Source organism: Chlamydomonas reinhardtii, chromosome 7 (assembly GCF_000002595.2).
Source record: "Chlamydomonas reinhardtii strain CC-503 cw92 mt+ chromosome 7, whole genome shotgun sequence".
Classification (NCBI taxonomy): domain Eukaryota; kingdom Viridiplantae; phylum Chlorophyta; class Chlorophyceae; order Chlamydomonadales; family Chlamydomonadaceae; genus Chlamydomonas; species Chlamydomonas reinhardtii.
In genome coordinates, this window is record NC_057010.1 from 4,996 (window position 1) to 26,698 (window position 21,703).

Genomic DNA, 21,703 nt, shown 5'->3' on the forward strand with positions numbered 1-21,703 from the left:
GCCGTTACAGGGCGCAATTACTCAGCTGCATATGAAACGTGTGAATGCAGGTGTGCGCAAAGTGTGGACAGCGTCTGCTCGGTAACGGGCAGCGCTGCCTGCAAGTGGTGATTCCGTTTGGTGGCTCGCGTGCCCGCGATGTCCAAGTGTGCCAACACTGCGGGACTGTGTGGGTAAGTCTGGCACAGGTTCAGTCCGGTTCGGGGGTCAGGTGTTAGATAGGCTCAGGTGCCGTCCGGTTGAATGTTGAAGTGCAGGGCCGCGACGCCAACTCTGCGACAAACGTGCGGCACGCGCTGATGGACATACTGCTTGGTAGAGAGTGGCCTGTGGCCCTGCGCCGCGTTGGCGGCGACGGCGGTGGTGGTGGAGGGCCTGGCCCCACCAGCAGCAGCGGTAGCGGCCCTGGGCCCGGCGGCAGCAGCCCTGGGCCCAGCAGTTGCGGCGTGCATGTGCGTAGCGGAGGGGGCGAGCAAGGCCACATGGAGGAGGACAGCGCGGCGTCGCCCAAGAAGCGGCGCCGGCGCGCAGGTTGAGGCCGGCCGATGTCTGGTTAGCGGTCTTTGCTGGCATGCATAGCACTGCACAGTATGTGGTAGGCCGCAGCAGCGGGGATGTCGTGGCTGGAGGATTTCCTGCTGTTTGGTTGCCCTGTGGCTGTGCTTGTGCTTGATAGCTGGACGCGACTGGACACATGGCGGGCCATGCCTGTACGAACCGACCCCGGCTATGTCCGGGAGGTGAGGCAGATGCTTGTGGCCTTAGACTAGAGACGTGGCGTGGGCTCAGCCCACTTTTCCCTTGCGAGGGGAACCAGTATCTTGTCACATGTTACGTGAGGACGTAAACACTTGTGGTAGGACATCACACTGAATGAACCCGGTAATCAAAAGGTCCTTGTCCTGTTGTGTTCCTGCGACTGTTCCTTGCTCTGTTCTGTAAGTTTGATGGTTGCTTCGCCTGTTTTTTTGGGCCCCCGGTCTGCCCTTGCTTTGCCCCGGAGGGGTGCCCTTGGGTTTCGGTGGCTGGTGCAGGGGTCCCTGGCGTCCTGCTTGCTCACGTTGCAGGTTGCGTGCCGGTGTGGTGCTGTGCCTTCCCCTTTCCTTCTCAAGGTTTGGTCTTTGGACGGAATGCCGTGCATGGGCACGCCCCCAAGTGAACCTGGGTTGGCGCAGCACCGCACCAACAATGCTGCCCAGCAGGCTCGGCCAACAAACTCTGTAGGTGAGCACAGTAGTGTGCTATGCACAAAGTCTACCCATCTTCAGAGGAAGAAGTGAACCTGGGCGCCCAGGAACCGCGAGCGCCAGCCAGGGCAGTACGGCCAGGGATGGATGGCGGGACATGTATACAGTTAAAGGGGTGGGAGACGTGGGTGGGAGATGAGAGACCGGATAGATGACGGAAATGCTGCATTGACAGGAACACAACACGAGCCTTGGTGGCGACGTACGAGAGAGACAGAACAAGAGATTGGGCCAGTAGTCATAGGGCGGCCAGGATGACGACGCAATGAGGGATGGTGAAGGGGAGGGGAGCGCCTGTGCCAAGGGGTACGCGGGAACCGCCGCATACAGACGAATGTGCAGAAGGCGGTTTCATCGTCGTTTTGTCCACGAGCTACTGGTCCCAACACGAATTGGGGGGGGGGGGACGTCAGGTATGAGGAAAAGGGATTGGTTAGGGAGAAGGATAAGGCGGTGGGGTAGATATAGCGAAGGAGTGAGATAGGGGTAGGGTACGGGGCGGATGGCGGTAACGAGGGAGCAGAGGGCTAGCCGTAAGCAAAACAAGCAAGGGCATAGGGCTAGCAAGCACTAAATGGGAGGGCCTCGATCGCTGGCTGGGGCGGGGGGGATTCAGAGGAGGCGGTGGGGGGGGTGTAAGGGATACGGTACTTGCGAGCAGGCCAGGGCGGAAGTGCATGCCATGAGTGGGCGGGGGCAGAAGGGAAGTGTGGCGGCTACGGTCCGCCCCTGACAAAGGTGAAGCCTGCTGGGAGAGGGGCAGACGATGCCTTTGGAGGAACAGGTAGGGGGTGGGGGCGCTTAGCCAATGTAGGCGTGGTCGCACCCCAGAAGGTCCAGGGGGGCACCTCAAGATCGGATTCACCAGAGGCTTACTCTGGTACCCATGGCGCTGGAGGTAGAATACATGGGTTTCTGTTGTTCCACCATAGGAGGGCCACGAACTCGGAGAGCATCTGAGGCCGCAAGTATCTTTGTGCTGACGGTGCCGCCACCAGTACAGCCAAAACCAGTGATGCGTGCTTGGCGGTGGAGTTCATATTTGTATCAGCCAGGGGACAGGTTAGCAATGAAAGGCGCGGCAGGGTTGCCCATGGGGATACCACAGATTTGCCGCACAAGCGCTCGCCCAAACCACATTATTGACTAGTGTTGCGGAACTAATGCGTACGTAGACCAGAGCGGAAGGCGGAGTGGGCTTGCAGGCGGCACGAGAGTAGGCAGTCAGTAGCGCAAGTTGCGAATTCACATGTTACCTCGGAACCGACGGTAAACGCTGTGGACGGTCGCGCCCAGGGCTGGCTGACGGAAGGTGGCTGCTGTATTGGTATGGCTGGGCTGGACGACGCCGGCCGGGCTGGCGTTGGGACTACCAGAAAGGATGCGCCCGAAACCAACCTGGAGAACACCAGCGCCACCGGTGCCCAGCACGACATGTATGGGAGGGAGGGAGGGAGGGAGGGACAGGAGGCGTGATGCACTGCAGCGTAGAAGCTATGGCGCTAGGCGCGAGGCAAGCAACGTCAACCCCAAAGCAACCGCGAGGACATGGTGCGCAAGCCGGGCTGCGGGCTGTGGCTGTGCGCTGCGCGGGGTGACTAAACGAAGAACACTAAGTACGGGGAAGTGATGGATGCGGTGAAATGAGCAATCGCGCCGGGCGGCCGAGGAAGTAACGACAGCGCGATCGCTGCATGGCTCATCCCGGTCGCACTGCGGCATGGGCGCGTGCGGTGCATGCCGTGCGACACCAGGAAGCCACAAGCAGCAAACGCAAACGAAGGTGGAGGATATTGGCACGTCAAGCAGCACGTCAAGCAGCAGTCACATAAACAATATATTTTAGCGCCTATCTGGAGTATTAGCGATCAGTGCCGCTTTCAGGCGGCACTGTCCACTAATAAGTGCGCCTAACACCTGTACGGCAACTCTCTTGCTCGCGACTTTCTTGCAGGCGGAATGCAGCAAGCACCGTTCTTAGCCAGAAGTACGCACAGCCTCAGCTGCCGACGCCACGACACACACACACGCACACATCCTCTAGCCGAAACACACGACACCTAGTAATCCGCACACCCTGTGACAGCGAAATGCAATTCCGGCATGATAGCCTGAAACCTCGCAGTACCCCACTACTATGACCTCAACCTGACCAGAAATCGATGCAAGGGCGGACTACGGTATGCCTATGGGCAGCCCCAAACGCGTGTGGGCCACTAGGTGGGTCCAGACCATCCAGGAGGCCCGAGGTGTTCCATCACCCAACCCACTTCCCAAATCCCACAGGCCCTGCTCTCCCACACCCCCATCTGCCTCTCATCTCCAAACCCTTGCCCACTGGGCCCTCTAGTACACCAACTCAGCGGCGGCTCTAATATGCGCCCCTGCACTTCTAGGGAGGGCTGCTCCCTTTTAGGCTTTTGGCTCCAGCATAGCTCCAGTGCTTGCAGCAGCGCGCAGAGCAGCTTCACATTCACCGCTGCTAGTATGAGACCGGTGGTGACGGCAGCGGCAGCTGCATAGGCGGGACCTAAACAGGGGGGGATCCGCCTCCACTGCTTCTGCCGCCGCATCCCCGGTCTTCACTGCTGCTGCCGCTGACGCAACGCCTCCTTGGGCGGCTGCAGCGTGTGACATCATCCTGTGCAGCCGCACCCGGCCGTGCTCCATGGTTGGGTGGACAGCACCGCCATAATCACCACAGGCCACACACACTGCTAATAGCCCGGTGGAGCACTGCACTAGCCAGAGCTTTACCTGGCTGATGGGCGAGGCCGCTGGGCTGTGCGCGTTGATTTGTGACACCACTTGTTTTGCACAGTCTCAGTCGTGGTGCTGGCGTGGCATGGGCAGGGGGCCAGCTGGGCCCGCCTCAGCGCTACCATGGCCACACTGTCCGCAGCCACATGGCTCGCGCCATGCTGCTCGCATGTGAAAGTTTCCTGGCAGTGGCACATCATCGATGGCCAGCCGCCACAGAATCTCAAAATGGCGCCGCTTCCTGCGCACTGTCGGCCATAGACACTGGGGTGCCCAGAATGCTGCTGTCAAGCGAGGCTGCCGCTGCCTCCAGCGGGTCCTTGCACCGTGTCTCAGTCATGTGCGTGCTGTGTGCTCGAAGTCCTCATGCAATCATGCATGCGGTGATGCCGTCAGCTGCATGGACGTGGCCATGCATACTGACAACTATGAGACCAGCACTTTAACACGTTCGGTGCCATGCAGTGCGAATGAGCTCGTAAATGGACAGGGTTGACTGCACCGCATGGGCTCGCGCTCCCTCCAGCCTTTTTTCGGGATGTTCCAAAGCAGGCTCTCCAACGCCCTCAGTGTCAGCCCCCGGCGCTGCTGGCGGGTGTCCATTGGGGGCCAAGTTGGTGCACACCCTTGGCGCACTCAAAACTGACCAGTCGACTGCAGCACCATCAGCCGGCTGTGCGTCCCATGCTTGCACCACGTCCCCACTGGTAGTGAGCTGGGCAAAAGCGTGTGGTGCTGTGCGGAGGTACAGTCCAGACTACAGCCTCGGGTGCGTCGCACTACCTCCGCCAGCGCGGGGTCCTGTAACAGGAGATTCGCTCCCCTGTCAACAATCCTCTTGTCATCACATTGGTGCTAAATGCCAGGAGCCACCCTGACATTTGAGGTCCCAGGGTCGAGTCCAGATGGGTGCGTGGGTTCAAACTAGTGCACATGAGGTTACACCCTCCATGCCCTGAGGTGGATGACCCGTGAAGGCAGGCAACAATCCGACTGGGCCAAAGTCAGTAAACCCGCCCTGCACCATTAATCAGCCCGTGACCAGTCAGTGAGTTGGGGTCATCTACGATGCACTGGTGGTCTTATGAGGACATTGGCTGCCAAGGGGATGAGGACTGATATGGGATATGTGCTCCCTGTCAGCATTAGTGACAATCCCTTGTAACCGGTCCCCAGCTTGCCCCCCGTCGCTGTCGGAGCCCTCGTCCCCCTCCTCCTCTGCCTGTCCCTCGCCATCTGCCGCTGTGCCAGATGTAAACTGATTACCTCAGAGCAGCACTGAGGAACACCAGGCCCCAGGTGTGGGGGCCGCCTCCAGTGTTCCAGTCCAGCCAGCCCAGGGCCGCAACCATGTGCTCGACATCACTCGGTAGCGGGCAGTGTGGGATGAGGATGCAAGTGCATGGCTGCTGCAGCGCTATTGTCAGAGCACTGCTAGAGCGCAGTGACGGGTGGCGCTGGAGAAGATAGGTGTTGTGGATAACACACCATGGCTGTCCAGCCCAAGTAGGCCGCTAGGCCGCTAGGAAGTAGTTGGATGGCATGGGGTACAACGTGTCTCAGGACCGGTGTTGTCGGCGCTGTGGGGCTGTTTGGTGCTAATTTTGGCGTTCCGTACTCGTAGCTATGACAGGTGCCTTGCAAGCGTGTATCATGTGATCTTTCTGTGCCTGCTCTGCGCTATCCTGGGGACTCCCCGTGCCCGCCTGCAGCTGATGCACACCCTTGCATTTGCATTTCGCAGGAGGCCGTGGCAGTGGCAGTGGAGTGAGGTGGCGCTCATTTTGTAACAACAGTACGGTACTGAGAATGCGTGTCTGTGTCTTGTGCCCTGACAAAGAGGGAATCATGCGGGCTGCTGGGTTATGGTTCACTATAAGGACGGGTTTGTGCGTTATGGCATGCGTTAGCATGCGTTAAGCATGGAAATTCCGCATGCGGCAAGCACGAAAAGTGCGTGCGGTACACAGGAGGAAGCACACCGCTCGCATGCGTCAAGGACAAGCACTTACGTTAGCTAACGCATGGTAGTTGCCAGGACTTGCCGCGCCGCTCCCCTCTGGCTGGCACGCATGCGTATGCATGCTTAGCATACGCACGAGTAAGCACAAATAAAGCAAAAATGCCGGTTGCTTAGAGCTCTACGCATGGTCTCACGCATGCGGCACGCCTGTGCTTTACCTAAAGCAAGCTGCCACCCGGCGCTGTGTGCGTCCCGCCCGATACTGTGCGCGTCCCGCACGGCACATAAAATGGGGCACATGAGGCACCTGAAGCTCTCTTGATGTGTTACAGTTCATGCATCTGCGCACCGACACGTGCCCCTCGTACTGGTGTCGTGGTGTGCGAAAATGGTGCAAGTCCGCACGGCTCTCCCGCCCGCTCCGTCCACACGACCCGCAACCCACCACGTGCTGCACGCACGCATTCTGCAAGGCCTACCATTGCTACAAAACACTAAACGTACAGACCAGGCATACTCAGGGTCTCGAGGCAAGTGTGAAGGCAACCGATACGGATCCCCTGCCAGCACTACACCCAGCCACCCGCCGATCACACCATAACACCATGCGCGCACAGCGCCGCCTGCCAATTCCGCTGCCGCCACCTGAAGTCTGCCGCTTGCCGCTAGCCGCCTCCGTACTTGAGCTCGGCCTGCATGGTGTTTGGGGTAAGTTGGTCAGTGCATGGTGGCACGGTGTCGTGCTCTAGGTACACGCAGGGCCTAGACGGCATTCGGTCCCCTTGAACTAACTTCCCATGTACGTCATTCAAATCCTATCATTCATCCTATTATGAGTTGTGTAGCAATTTCCGATCAAACTTGCCTGGTGAGGGTTAGAAGGGCCACGCATTTACGCGCGCTGCGCCCCGAGTCGAATTCCAGTGCCGGACCTGAGGGGACAAGGGGAGGGGGAGGGGGGGAGCTTCACACTCTGCATCTCTGCTTATGCTCTTACAACTTCGTCCATACTGCGCATGGATGCTAGCTCGCTTGACCCCCTGAAGTTGTTGTCGCTTGTCGACCCCCTGAAATGGCTGTCGCTATGTGTCCTGACCTGCCTCACCTGGCACTGTTGATTCCAGACTTGGTCTCTGATGCTTGATTTACATCCTGTAACAGCAGCGTCAAGACCTGGCTTAGTTGTAGACCCGGTCAACGAGGGTCCGACACCCCCTGCGACAGCGCAGCCCAGCCCCAGCCCCAGCAGCTCATAAAATACCTTCCAAAGATTGATGCCAGGGCTTAGCAGGACTTGAAGACTCGTCCTGTAGACTTGAGCGCCAACTTTGAAAGCAAGTCCATTGCCGACTGGCAGCGGACCACGAAGTCTCTACATGGTGCTGAATGATAAGTATGTAGCTACATGTGACAAAGACAGGTTGCTTGAAGAGTGAAGAATTGAACTCGAAATATATGAGCCCCATGCAGCCCCATGCAACAAGGAACGCGTTCCATGCTGGGTCTTGATTTGCTGTGCATGCTCCGGTCAGACCTTAAATTAATCTAAAGCAGGCCGGTACGTCAGTCTTCAGCGCCGGTCCGGGCACGGGTCTCGCCTCCGCCTGCGCCTCCGCGGCTTGTGCTTAGGGAACCACCTGGAGCTGGATACCGGCTTTCTCGGCTTCGCATGGTTCGTCTTTACAGCTTTCTCAATAACGGGGAAAGCCTCACATGCACACGCACCTCCGCTCATACCCACCGCCGCATGAAGGAAGGCCGGGGGAGGCCTGGTGCGCCGGGCTGGATACGGTGTAAGGCTCCCATGCACACGCAACCTCCGCTCACGCCCACCGCCGCATGAAGACACGCCGGGGGAACGCCTGGTGCGCCGGGCTGGATACGGTGTAAGGCTCCCATGCACACGCACCTCCGCTCACGCCCACCGCCGCATGAAGACACGCCGGGGGAACGCCTGGTGCGCCGGGCTGGATACGGTGTAAGGCTCACATCCACACGCACCTCCGCTCATGCCCACCGCCGCATGAAGACACGCCGGGGGAACGCCTGGTGCGCCGGGCTGGATACGGTGTAAGGCTCCCATGCACACGCACCTCCGCTCACGTCCACCGCCGCATGAAGGAAAGCCGGGGGAACGCCTGGTGCGCCGGGCTGGATACGGTGTAAGGCTCCCATGCACACGCACCTCCGCTCACGCCCACCGCCGCATGAAGACACGCCGGGGGAACGCCTGGTGCGCCGGGCTGGATACGGTGTAAGGCTCCCATGCACACGCACCTCCGCTCACGCCCACCGCCGCATGAAGACACGCCGGGGGAACGCCTGGTGCGCCGGGCTGGATACGGTGTAAGGCTCCCATGCACACGCACCTCCGCTCACGCCCACCGCCGCATGAAGACACGCCGGGGGAACGCCTGGTGCGCCGGGCTGGATACGGTGTAAGGCTCACATGCACACGCACCTCCGCTCATGCCCACCGCCGCATGAAGGAAAGCCGGGGGAACGCCTGGTGCGCCGGGCTGGATACGGTGTAAGGCTCCCATGCACACGCACCTCCGCCCACGCCCACCGCCGCATGAAGACACGCCGGGGGAACGCCTGGTGCGCCGGGCTGGATACGGTGTAAGGCTCACATGCACATGCACCTCCGCTCATGCCCACCGCCGCATGAAGGAAAGCCGGGGGAACGCCTGGTGCGCCGGGCTGGATACGGTGTAAGGCTCACATGCACACGCACCTCCGCTCATGCCCACCGCCACATGAAGGAAAGCCGGGGGAACGCCTGGTGCGCCAGGCTGGATACGGTGTAAGGCTCCCATGCACACGCACCTCCGCTCACGCCCACCGCCGCATGAAGACATGCCGGGGGAACGCCTGGTGCGCCGGGCTGGATACGGTGTAAGGCTCCCATGCACACGCACCTCCGCTCACGTCCACCGCCGCATGAAGAAAAGCCGGAGGAACGCCTGGTGTGCCGGGCTGGATACGGTGTAAGGCTCCCATGCACACGCACCTCCGCTCACGCCCACCGCCGCATGAAGACACGCCGGGGGAACGCCTGGTGCGCCGGGCTGGATACGGTGTAAGGCTCCCATGCACACGCACCTCCGCTCATGCCCACCGCCACATGAAGGAAAGCCGGAGGAACGCCTGGTGCGCCGGGCTGGATACTGTGTAAGGCTCCCATGCACACGCACCTCCGCTCACGCCCACCGCCGCATGAAGACACGCCGGGGGAACGCCTGGTGCGCCGGGCTGGATACGGTGTAAGGCTCCCATGCACACGCACCTCCGCTCACGCCCACCGCCGCATGAAGACACGCCGGGGGAACGCCTGGTGCGCCGGGCTGGATACGGGGTAAGGCTCACATGCACACGGTCACCGTGGGTCTGCCCGACACTGTCAATAAAGGTGCTGACAAGCACCAGTTTGGTTTCGGCTCCATCGCGGCTGCTTGGCACAATCACCGCCACGCGCCGCCGCAACCCCGGCCGCTCCCGTTTACCCCGCCCATGCCTCCCGCTCCCGTGCAGATTCCGGGCTGATAGCAGCGCGCAGCAGTCGCCAGCCTTCCTCCCCACCAGCGGCCGCGCAACCGGTGACTGCTGGCCATGGGCAGCCGCGGCAGCTACAGCTGCTGCCGCGGCTGCTTGGAACAGTCACCGCCACGCGCCGCCGCAACCCCGGCCGCTCCCCCCGTTTACCCTGCTCATGCCTCCCGCTACCGTGCAGATCCCGGGCTGATAGCAGCGCGCAGCAGCGGCAGTCGCCAGCCTTCTTCCCCACCAGCGGCCGCGCAACCGGTGACTGCTGGACATGGGCAGCCGCGGCAGCCACAGCTGCTGCCGCGGCTGCTTGGAACAGTCACCGCCACGCACCGCCGGCGCTCCCCCCGTTTACCGCGATTACTAGTTAGTACCTAGGTTTAACTCTTCATACATACATACAACATAGAGCCTGACACTCGTTGCTTTGCCTTTGTTTAACAAGGCCTAACGCCTTTCTCATGGCAACTGCGTTATACGTGCTAATATACTGTTTGTTAACGCAGCAAATGTAGAAGCAATAGTTTGCACGTTGCAGTGCAGTTGGGCGATCGCGAGGTTTGGCAAAGTCATCGTTCGCTATGTGTCTACACTCTGTGAGTTGAGCAAGTACTTGAGGTGAAGGCTTTGACGGGGCTTGCGTCGGGGGCTTGCGTATTCGTGGGGCGCATGCGTCTGCATGCGTTCCGCATGCGTGTTCGCACGCACAACCGAGAGGTTTGCCGCCCTCCCCGGCCCTCATGCTTCTTGCGTTCCGTGGACGCATGCGTCCCACCCCCAACGCATGCTTTACGCACAAAAAGCAGGTGTAACGCACAAACCCGTCCTTATAGTGGTTAGGGTGGAATTAGTTGTGGGCGGCCAGCCAAGCGGCGGCATATACCATATGGAGGGTACCAGGCACGCACATGCTGCCTGCTGAGGAATAGGTGGTGCTCCACCTACCAGCCACCAGGTGTGGGATGGCCATACCATACAGCAGCTCCGTCGTGATTCCCATGAGGTGCTGCTTAGTGCGTGCTGCTCAGTTGCTTCCGGCTCCAGCGTCCAGTCAATAATAGTTGCGACCAGGCATTCCACCTCGTGGGCCACCCCCGAAGGCTGAAAGCTCTAGTTAGGGCAATGAGCCGAAGGCGGAGCTTGGCTTCCAGGAGGCATGCGTGCCTGTCTGTCCACAGCATTCGGTCATCACTGAACTGCACGCTGAGGGCAGTTGCCTGCCGTAACGATCCGAAGTCCACATACGGTATGTGCGCCCGCTCACCAGGCATCATGTCAGGTGCTGCAATTGGCGTGACGGTATGCACATCAGCGGGTGCATCAGCGGGCGTTGCCATGGGTGCGGCGGCCAGCCCGGCGGCAGGCGCAGTGCAAGCGCTGCAGCGGGGTCTGCTGCTGCTGCTGCTGCTATCATGGCAGCGGGAGCAGTAGCGGGCATGGTGGCAGGCGTCGTCGTGGGCACAGCAGCACGCATTGAGGCTAGAGTTGCGGCCGGCCTGGTGGGTTCGGCAACGAGCGCCACGGCGCCTTGCAGCTTCCCAATCCGTAGCAGCGCCACCTTTGTCAGGTTCAGCCGTTGCCCTGAGGCATGACTAAGCGCGTCCATGGCGGTGAGGAGGCTTGGGATGTATGGCGGCTTTGTTCTTGTAACAAGAGGATTGTCACCTAGGTTGACAGGGGTTGACATGGCGCGAATTTCCTGTTACAGTCCTCCAGGCTCCAGCAGAACTTTCATATTGATGGCAAACTGCACAGCCCTTGTCAGCTCGAGTAGGCGGATGCCAATAATCTGCTGCTGGCGCTGCAGCCAGCAAAGCAGCGCCTGGGCTACGAACATGTACCGTAGTGGGGCCAAGGGGCAGCCCTGCCGCACTCCCGCGGCCATGCGTGCACGATTTTTGGTGCTGACCAGTAGTGGCCATTGACAACAGGTATATTGCACCATCGTGTGTGGTAGCAGCGTGTGGACCCAGACCCGCAGTTGGTACGGTATCTGGCTCCCATCGCGTCCATGGCTGCCATGAAGAACAGAAGAAACCCGGCCGTTATGTGTGTGTGTGTGTGTGTGTGTGTGTGTGTGTGTGTGTGTGTGTGTGTGTGTGTGTGTGTGTGTGTGTGTGTGTGTGTGTGTGTGTGTGTGTGTGTGTGTGTGTGTGTGTGTGCATGCATGCGTGCGTGCGTGCGTGGGTGGGTGAGAGTGTGTGTCTGTCTGTCAATCTGTCATAAACAAACCACTAGCCCGCCCAGGCAACACCGCAGCTGCTTACCAATGCATGCCTGCTACCAACTTACCAAGCGTTATGTGGCCACCTCGCTCTTACCCGTGGAAAGCCTGTGACCCGCGCCCACGGGCGACCCTTCAGCCTGACCCCTCAATTCACCTGTGTGCTTTCATGCTCCGCACCCTGGGCGTGCTTGACAACGATTACCCAGCACGCCTACCTCATTCCCAGGTTCCCGCCTGCAAGTTGTAGTCGAGCTCATTTGTGTGGGTGTGTGCGTGTGGGTGTGGGTGCAAGGTAGTGCGCACAATCCATGTATGCCTTCCTGCCTCATGCAAACTGCGTATTAAGTTTACGCCTAGAACAGACGACCACGCACTCAGGAGGGCTCCCATCTTAATGTCTCCAGCAGACATTAATCGGCCATTTTGGCCGTTTCCTAGACATTGCTCCTGGGGGCTAATGTCTGGGGCGAGACTTTGTTGGCCCGGATTTGGGGCGGTTTTTGGGCTGAGCCCCCCCAGCGAAGCGTTCCAGGGGGGGGGCGAAGCCCCCCAGGAACACCCCGGTCCGTGCGTTCGTTCGTTCGTTCGTTCGTGCGCCGGCAAAACATAGCATACTGGCGCAAACCGCGACTGCTACGTATTAGTATTTGTTAATGCCTATCGCATGTAAATAGGCGGCAGGGAAAACTCGGCCGGAGCGAGAAGCGACCTCGTGAGTCCATGGACATCTTGACTTTCTTCAGTCCGCGAGTATAGCTCTCGGCCCCTAAATATCTTACATCCATGTATCAAAACATGTCGACGACAAGCGTCTTGGGGCAAGAATGTCGAAATTGTTTGCAACAGCCAAACCATGCGTCCCCGAGCCTTAAATGTGTCGCGGCCCGGGATCCCGCGCCCGAGCCCGGCTAGCCGTTTGCGGTGCTTGAGTGGGATGTGGGTGAGGTGCATTTGGGATATCATGGACCGTGAAGTGGCGTGGGTAAGGTGGCGTGGCGTGGCGGGGACAGGGCATGTCGGTGCCTCGGCACGGCGTTGGCATAGTGGCCAGTCCCGCTGGATGGGCTTGCAAGGGTGCTGTTCATGTCGCCGGTGCCCATCGTCACATCCCTTGCGCTTCATGGGGCTCAGCCCATTTTCCAGCTGTACAAAGCTGACACCCCTTGTTGTCCGAATTCCTATGGAGAAGCCCCCAAACCGCCATGTGCGTGCCCAGACAAAAGACAGCGGCCACCCGGTTGTTCTGGAGCTAGACATCACCCGAAAACAAGATACGACCCCTGTCAGTCCCCAGTACGACCCCAGTCAGGACGGTGTATTGGGGCTAGCGCTGAGACAGGGTCAAACTAACCGTCTAGCTCCCTACGTCAATGGACCTAGGCCGGACGGCTGGGGAGGACAGGCTCAACCTGTTCTCCAGACTCCACCACCCACATACAAACGGTACGGCACATCACACACACCCGGTGTTTGCAGATCTGTTCTGTCGGCCTCTGCAATGGCCGTGTTGGCCTGTGTTGGTTATGGCGTAGGCGGCCTGGAGCGTATGCGTAGGAGTGAGACCAGGGCAGCGCAAGACGATCACGTTCATGTTCGTTGCCACTGACTTTAGGTCCCTCACATTGAACGGTCCAAGACTATACACCGAGGATCAGAATGAGAGACGGCTCTAGCCGCTCTCAGACGCGACCTACATCCTCTCTCTGCTCACCCATACTCCGGCCTCCCATGCAATGCACCGTGTTGGGCCAACCAACCTCGGGCATGTTCCCCTGCCAAAAGCACACCAATCGATCACACAAATTGATTTGACCTCGTACTCCATTTCATTGTCAACAATATCCAGTGAACGTAACATAGGGGCATCCGGCCCGGCATGATACGGTTTCAACAATGAAACATGAAACCTCTACACCTTACACCTCTAATAACTCCCCTGTAATGGACCTCTGGTTTAATGCGGTCCATTGCCCCGTACTTTGGTCCTCATAACTACGTTCATGACTCACACCAGGGTATCTTTATCCCACCGGCTACACTCTACATAAAAGTGAACTTGCGCAGGGGCCCCTCCCGCTCGGTAGCTTCCCTTGCAACTTCGTCGACCTCTCCACCCACCAGGCGGGCGCCCTTCGCCAATGCCTCCTTCCGCTCTTGTGCCTCCTCGTCCGTCTTGGCATACGCGGCCCCACTCTGCAGCAGTGAGAGGCCATCCCATGGGTCCGAGCCCTCCACCGTTGCGGCTGCCAAGCAGCTGCGAGACACCTCCAGTCGGCTGGGGTCTGCCTCCGAAATGCGCCCACCCGTGACCACATCGGTGGCGATCTTGGCGAGCAGTGGCGACAGGCTGTACCCATCCGTCACCAGCACCACATCACGTAGCGGCCCAGACAGCCACGACGGCTGGCTGGAGGCGCCTGTGTCCGTGCCTTGGGCGGCGGATGGCGCACTGTGCTGTCCTGCTGGCGCAGCATTGGAGGCGCTCGATGCAGCCTTTCCATCACTGCTGGAGCCACCTGTGCTGGTACTGCTGTCATCTACACCCGTCGGCTGCTGGACATGCCGACTGCTTGCCGCCGTGGCAAACACGATCCGCCCCGCCTCAACACCCGGAATCGACCCGACCGCGGGCCAGCCGTCGGGCGTGCTGACGTGCAGAGACGTATGTAGGCGAGGCAGCTGAGAGCCCCGAGGCACCATAACTGGGCCGACGCCACGAAGCAGTGTGCCGGCCCGATTGTGTGCTGCAGTCCATGTCCTACATATAAAGAAAGAAATTTAAAGGCATTGATCCATACAGGTGACAATACATGCACGTGCAGCAGCATGACATTTTATTTATTTCGGCTTCATCACAAACGCCCCACGCACCCGCCAATGGAGTCTTGCGGCGACCAGCTCCAGGGGTCGAATACCCTGCAGGGCGGCCCGCCCGGCTGCTCCGCCACGCATGTGGTCAGCTTCATGGAGGCTCGGCTGCCGTCTCGGTCGCTCACGTGCGCTGGGTACCCGGATACCACCTCCAAATCGGCGGGGGAGTCGTCTGTGGCACCGCCCACCATGCGTAGCGACCGCCACACCGGCAGCTTTGACAGGCTAGCAGCCGCGTCACATCGCAGGTAGCCCGACTGCATCACCTGTGCAAGGAGTACCACAAACAACATGGAAACGCGTGCTAACATTCAGCGCTGGCGAGCAGGGCAGCACAATCCGACAGTAAGGTAACTGGGCTCGGAGCGCTCAACATCGAGGACTCATTCGCAAGAATGCCTTTGTGTGTTATTCAACGGTGATGCAAGCAGTTGCAATTTGTGTTGTTGAATTCGACCTTGCAAGCCGGAGCAGCTATCGACTCGCTCAAGGACAGGCCAGAGGACAGGCATGTTGGCACGCACCTGCACCTCCGCCATGGCCCCAAACAGCCGCATCGCCTGCTGGGGCCAGCATTCGGGCGCCACCAGCAGCTGCTCCACTTCGAACAGGCTTACCGCGTCAGGCATGAGAGCACCGCTTGTGCGCAGCCGAAAGTGGTCGCCCTCGTCACGCCAGCCTGGGCAGACCGACAGGCCATGCGGGACTCACAGTTGCGAAACTACGGCGGTAGCGCCATTTGATCCGCTCGGTACGGTTAGCGCTATGACTTGCAGGATACTTGACACATATAGTGCAGACATACCTCTTAGTACAACACGGTCTCGGACCAGCACACCCTGTCGCTCGCATAGACTTCTCAGCAGCTTCTCTGCCGCCGTCTTGTTCAGCACGCCCCCATCCGGCTGCACGGAATGCAGACCAAAATACATAACTACTACCCCCATGTGCTACCCACAAAGAACATAGGGACAGACGACACGAGCTCCAACCAAGCAATCGACGGCAGACTTGCCATGCACTAGCCCACCTGCATCAGCCCAGTCGTGAGGTTATCAAGCTTCATGGCGGGGAACAGGCCCATCAACTCCTCATGACGCAGCGTAGCCAGCCGCACACCAGCCGCCTAGAGAGGAAACAATTGAGTAACACTGTTGGTAGCGTTACATGCATACGGTAGCAGCATGCGGCGCATGTGCGCGTACGCGTAGTAAGTAGTGACCGGGAACATCCATCGGGTGTTTCGATGTGGCTAGTCGTCATTGCACACGCACCTTGGTTGCGTCCTGCATGGCGCCCAGCAGCTCGCCCGCCATTCCTCCGCCACGCACCATGCCCAGGTCCAGTGTGCGGCAGTCCTCCAGGACCGTGTAGCCGCTGCCGGCCGCCTGGGCCTGCAGGCCGCGCCAGTACGCAGCCGACTCCGCAGCCAGGCTGCGACGACGGAAGAAAGAGACAGCGGCAAGTAGTGTCTCAGTGAAGCCCGATGTTAGTATGGCAGAAGCCATCTCATGACCGGTCTTGCAAATGTCATAATCTGTGCGCGCGCGCGCCCAGGCTGCATACACACCTGACAATTCCGGCGTCCGGGTGTGTCAGCTGAAGTGGCCGCAGCACCTCAGCTGCCGGGCGTGGCGCCGTGAGCCCCAGGTTTGGAAGCAGCACCACCTTCTTGCCCCTCCTCGCAAGTGACAGGGCAGACGCGTATGCCAGGCTGCTGGAGCCCAGCACGGCCACGTCGGCAGCACGGTTCTCCACTGTGATAAGCTTGCTACTGCCAGGGTTGGTGATCAGCAGGGAGGGACAAGCTACGTCTCGGGGTGACACGCTCTTCGCCCTGCCGTGACTGGCTGATAGCGCTGAGCCAGTTGCGGACGATGACGTCCTGGAGCTGCGCAAGCCCGCCGCGCGGGACAGCGGCGGTGCGCTTGCCGGCCGCCCGGCAGGTGCACGCCGCTCCACCGGCAACATCCTGCCGCTCTGCTGCGCCGCGCTGCGCAACTCGTCACGCACAGCGTTCCAGCTTGCTGGTATGCTGTGTATTGCTTGATATGTCCACAGGCAACGTATTTATTGGGCAGCAGAGCCGCACGCCATGCAAAGAAGGTCAGCGCGAGAACCCGTATGCCAGTTTGGTTTGTCTGTGCCTTATGTTTGCATTTACTGTGGAAATATTCATGGGCATAAAAACTGGCGGGGCACTTGTTTGTTGGTCTCATCGGCCTGTTCCGCAATTGGTTGGCTTCTCCTAGCATGGATTGACACGCCGTGCTAACAGATTACACCACATTCCATCAACCAATTTTCGCAAGTCGAAGCCTTCATAAATGGCACTTTCCGCGCCGCAAAACCCACTGACAGCGACGCAAGCGCACGTTTGGTATCCACAACATGAATCGTATGCAATCAAGACAGCCATAGTGCCTCTGCCGGCATCGCTCTTGGGCTATTTGCAAGAGGATGGGCTCTTCGTGGATGATGAGAACGCAGGCGTGAGCAGGGAGCGCGCAGGAAGCCTAACTCTTGATGGATTATGCCTACAGGCACCGATAAGGATCCTCTCTGTGTGTCCGCTGCGCGTTTTGCCTGTGAGGACACGCTTCCCGCCTGTCGCCGCACGGCACACAGGTTCCCGCTCTGGACCGCATCGATGCTGGGCTCGTTCTCGAGGGGGAGTACCGCCGAGATGATTGGGATGAGCTGCCCGCTGGAGCTCCCGGCGGCCCGGCCCTGCAGCCCAGCCCCAGCGGTCCCCTGAACGCGGCACGAGGTGGCGTCCTTACTGGGAGCACCCACAGCTCCAGCGGCGTTGAGGCCGACCGGCGGGAGCGGCGCGAGAGCAGCAGCACGGCGAGCAGCAGCGGAGTGTCTAATGCCGGACAGGCACCCGACTGGAAGCTCAGGTTCCCGCAGCTGCGAGTGGCAATTGAGGCTGCCATAGAGTCGCTGGGCGGGCGTGTGGTGCCCAAGCTGAACTGGTCGGCGCCTACTGATGCCCTATGGATCAGCGCGACCAATACACTAGCGTGTCGGAACGCAGATGAGGTGCGCCAACGATTGGAGCTCATGGGATATGCGGGTTCATTGCCGGGATTTAGGACGACCACAATGTACAATTGAAGGAAGAAACACAGCAACCAAGCCGTATGCTGCCTATGCATGCCTGTGAGCGTCTCCCAACCCCTGGGCTGGTCCCTGCGGGCGGCTGCATTTGCACCAGGTCATGCTGCTAATCAAAAGCTCGGACCGTGTGTCTCACGACGTGGAGATTCTGGAGGCAGCGATGGCGGCGTGGGGCTCTGGGGCAGACGTGGAGGCAACAGCTGGCAGTGTGGGTGTAGCGGTGTCTGGGTATGGGCAAGCAGATGTGTCAGGGGGGGCCGGCTGTGGCGCTGGCGGTGGACCGCAGGCTGAGGCGTTAGCAGGGTGCTCGGAGGGGGACGCGCGGTCCGCTGCAGGGGCGCAGCCTCAGCAGCATCCAGGCCTGCATCAGCAGGCGGCGGCGGGCGCGGGCCCCACCTGCAGCAGCTCACCAGCCCTTGATAGCTGCCCTCTGCAGCCCGTGCTCGTGCTCAAGAAGTGGCAGCAGCTGCGCCCGGAGCGCGAGTACAGGTGGGGCGACCGTAGCTGGTGAATGATACTAGACTGCGCGTGCTTTATGCCCTTGTGTGTGCGGAAAACGCGGGCATTGCCAAGGGAAAGCTGGAGAAGGTCGCCGATTTGCGAACAAAGATCATGGTGCACACTGACAACGGCGTGATGCCCCGCCCCGCCCGGTTGCATGTCTTCATACAGGTGCTTTGTGCGGGATAGACGCCTGGTGGCAGTAAGCCAACGTGACATCAGCCAGGCATTCCCGGCGCTCAGTCCAGATGTGGTCGTGGACGTGCGGCGGCGGATATGGCGGTTCTGGGAGGAGCGACTTGCGTCAGGCAGCCGGCTGCCTCTGGACAGCTGTAAGTTGTGTGGATTACCTCGTTGGTTAGCGGCAGTCAATCAACAAAGCAAAAATCAACGGTAATGACAAGTCCACCGTCACCGTAGACATGCACTCCCGGGTGTATAGTCACATCATCATTCTTATCACTACTGCTTGACGTTATTTGGCAACTTAAAGACGGTGGTTGAGCATGAAACGATACGCACAAAGTGTAACGTGCGATCCGTACGGTATGTCACCGTATGTAGCACACCGATACGGTATGTGACATGCTCCTCCCGACCTCCTGCCTCAGGCGCGCTGGACGTGTACGTGCCGTTTGACAGCCCCAGTTGGCAGTCCGTGCGGCTGGTGGACGTGAACCCGCTGCTGGACACCACCTCGCCGCTGCTGTACGACTGGGCGGAGCTGGGCTTCGGGCCCACGGCCATGCCAGCCGCCGCAGACCTGCTGAGCCAGTTGCGGACAGCAGCCAGCGCGGCGCAGCAGGGCGACACACTTAGCGACGGCGAACTCGGCAGTGGCGGCGGCCGCATTGATGAGTCGTGGATGGCGGAAGCAGTTGGCACAGCGGCCCTGTCCCCACCGGAGTCGGCCGACCAGCTGCAGGTGAGTCTTGCCCCTCGCAGCGACAGATCGCGTGGCCCACTTTTAGGGTGTTGATGTCTTGCTCTTCTTTTTCATGCCGCTTGATTTCCATGCACGTCTACATGCAGGTGCGGATCGTGGAGTCCAGTGGCAATGCCAGCGGTGGCAGCGGCGGTGCAACCGGTGGCGTGAGTTTGGCTGGTTTGACCGGTCCCATGCTGCTGGGCTCGCGCGCAGCCCTGGCGATGCCGTACGACATGCTGGGCATCACCGACTCGGTGGACAAGATGATTGAGGTCATGTCCCGACAGCAGCAAGGGGCGGGACGGGCAGGGCAGGGCGCTGAGGGGGCCAGTACTGATGACGGGTCACAGTCCGACGACGACCAGGACGAAGTTTGTCAGCAGGACCGGGCTGGTGCAGGGAGTGAAACAGCTGCCGCGGCAGCGGCGGATGATGTGTTGGCGGATCAGGGCGATCTCGCGGCAGTGTTTGGATCCAGCAACGACCAGGCCGCGCTACGAGACAGGGATGCGTTGGAGCTGCACGACCTCATCTCGGGTCTTGATAGTAATGGCCTGGGCACATGAGACTGCTTCCGGGCCAGAGCAGATACGGTTGGGGTTTGAGAGCATGTCTGCTGTGCATTCATTTGTTGTGTTGGGGCTGCAGTTGTTCTGGGCTTCTGAGCTCCTTCGTTCATCTGGGAAAGCTTTTAGACTTGCATTCTTGGTCAGCCGTGGACTGGTGGTGCTGCTATGTGTGTGGGGCGTGGGGGGCCGCTTGGCTCTTGCGGGTGTTGACCTGGCTTCGTTGAGTTGATTCGGCTGTACACATGCAGTTGTACAAGCACAGTGCGAAGGCAGGGGAGACTGGGAGTCCGCCTACCTGGGGCTGAGGACTCGGACCGTCCCATCCTGTATCAGGAAGCGGGGCGGAGAAAGATTGGTATTCCGGACTGGCACTGCATCAATCCGTGACAGGCTGACAGCTGGTCCCGGCAGTCGTCCGGTATCCAAACCCCTTCAACTGTGTACCGCCACCACTACATCCAGCGCTCATTCTCATCACGCGCGCACGATACGGTATTCGGTGTACGTCAGTGAACCTGGTCGCACACAGTGTCGCGACCTACTGGTGACTTACGCTGGAGAGGATGGGTTGTAGGACTGCAGCTACGAGTTCCCCGGTCACGGAAAAAGGGGCTGAGCCCCTCCACAGTCTGAGGCCGAACAACCTCATCGCCCGGACATAGCCGGGGTGGGTTTCCACAGGCACATAGCCAAACCAGGTGCCTAGCAATCGCGATGCCACAGCAGAGCCAACCGCAGCCAGACGCAGCACAGTTCTCAACAGCCACACTACTTGTCATGCCGCTACGCATGCCCTGCCAGCCCCACCGCGGACCGCTGCCTAGACACCAGCCGGCTCCTCAGCCTGCGCGCTTGCGCCACTTCTTGGGCGGCGCTGCGCTCTCCTCCTCCACGTGGCCTTTCCCGCCCCCTCCGCTACCAAGATGCGCGCACGCGCCCCCGCTGCTGCTGCCGCCGCCGCCGCTGCCGCCGCCACCGCCGCCACCGCTGCCGCCGCTGCCACTGCCGCCGCTGCCGCCGCCACCACTGCCGCCGCCGCCGCCAGTCTGCAGCGATGCAGGTCGCTTGTGCCCCAGCAGCATCTCCACCAGCGCGTGCCGGATTTTGGTTGCGGAGTTGACGTCACGTCCCTGCGCCGTCGGGAGGGTAGAGTGAGTGAGTCCCACTGAGCCCACGACTGAGCTGTCACTCAGCCGTCACCCAGCCATCACACACTGAGCCCCACTGAGCCCACGACTAAGCCCCACTGAGCCCTCACCCACTGAGCCCTCACCCACTGAGCCGTGTCATCCACGTGTCATCCCCACTGAGCCCCACTGAGCCCACGACTGAGCCCCACTGAGCCGTCACACAGCCAGCCATCACCCACTGAGCCCCACGGAGCCGTCACCCAGCCACCCAGCCAGCGTGAGGAATGCGCATCAGCAAACTTCCAGCCAGCCAGCAACTTGTCGGTACAGTAACGCCGGCGTTCGACCAGCCATGCACTTCTGCTCTGCCACTGCAAACTGTTTGCTGTCTGCTTACGGGTCTGGGCATCGGCTGCACCCTACGGGACCTCGCCAACCTGCCTTGAACCCTGTCCCATCACACAGCCACCCAGCCATCACCCAGCCAGCCGCCCGCCCGCACAGTGGACTCACCTACACCGTCCCGCAGTGGTTGCACACTTGGACTTGGTGAGCACGTGAGCCCCCCCATGGTACAACCGCCTGCAGGCAGCGCTGCCCGTCGCCGAGCAAGCGCCGCCCGCACTTCGCACACACCTGGGGAGGGAGGGGGCAGGAGTACAGTGTGAACCTTGCTGGCTACCCGGCTACCTGTACACGAGCCCCATCCTGTCCACCCGACCACCTGTCTACTCATTCCAACCCGTCTGCTCTCATCTTGCCTGTGATGTGTATAACTCGTCCACGTACACCACCAGGTGCGCGTACTTGTCCACCAGCAGGCGGAGCAGTGCCCCGT

General features: G+C 60.4%; 3 protein-coding genes across 3 annotated transcripts; 2 read left to right on the forward strand and 1 right to left on the reverse strand.

The window, feature by feature from the left end:
* The first annotated feature begins 260 nt into the window (after positions 1–260).
* CHLRE_07g312002v5 (uncharacterized protein) lies at positions 261–3,092 on the forward strand. Its single transcript, XM_043063808.1, has one exon. The coding sequence runs from the start codon at positions 300–302 to the stop codon at positions 534–536; it is 237 nt and encodes a 78-aa protein (XP_042922376.1). The 5' UTR covers positions 261–299; the 3' UTR covers positions 537–3,092.
* Positions 3,093–12,774: 9,682 nt separating this feature from the next.
* CHLRE_07g312050v5 (uncharacterized protein) lies at positions 12,775–16,750 on the reverse strand. The gene is made up of 7 exons (XM_043063809.1): positions 16,185–16,750; positions 15,889–16,048; positions 15,645–15,740; positions 15,420–15,519; positions 15,139–15,293; positions 14,615–14,880; positions 12,775–14,501 (listed from the first exon to the last, which is right to left on the reverse strand). Exons 1-7 carry the CDS (start codon positions 16,583–16,585, stop codon positions 13,784–13,786), a joined length of 1,896 nt encoding a protein of 631 aa, XP_042922377.1. The 5' UTR covers positions 16,586–16,750; the 3' UTR covers positions 12,775–13,783.
* A 110-nt stretch (positions 16,751–16,860) lies between these two features.
* CHLRE_07g312100v5 (uncharacterized protein) lies at positions 16,861–20,192 on the forward strand. Its single transcript, XM_043063810.1, has 6 exons — positions 16,861–17,106; positions 17,243–17,659; positions 17,835–18,226; positions 18,410–18,570; positions 18,850–19,163; positions 19,271–20,192. Exons 1-6 carry the CDS (start codon positions 16,942–16,944, stop codon positions 19,730–19,732), a joined length of 1,911 nt encoding a protein of 636 aa, XP_042922378.1. The 5' UTR covers positions 16,861–16,941; the 3' UTR covers positions 19,733–20,192.
* Positions 20,193–21,703: the final 1,511 nt, after the last annotated feature.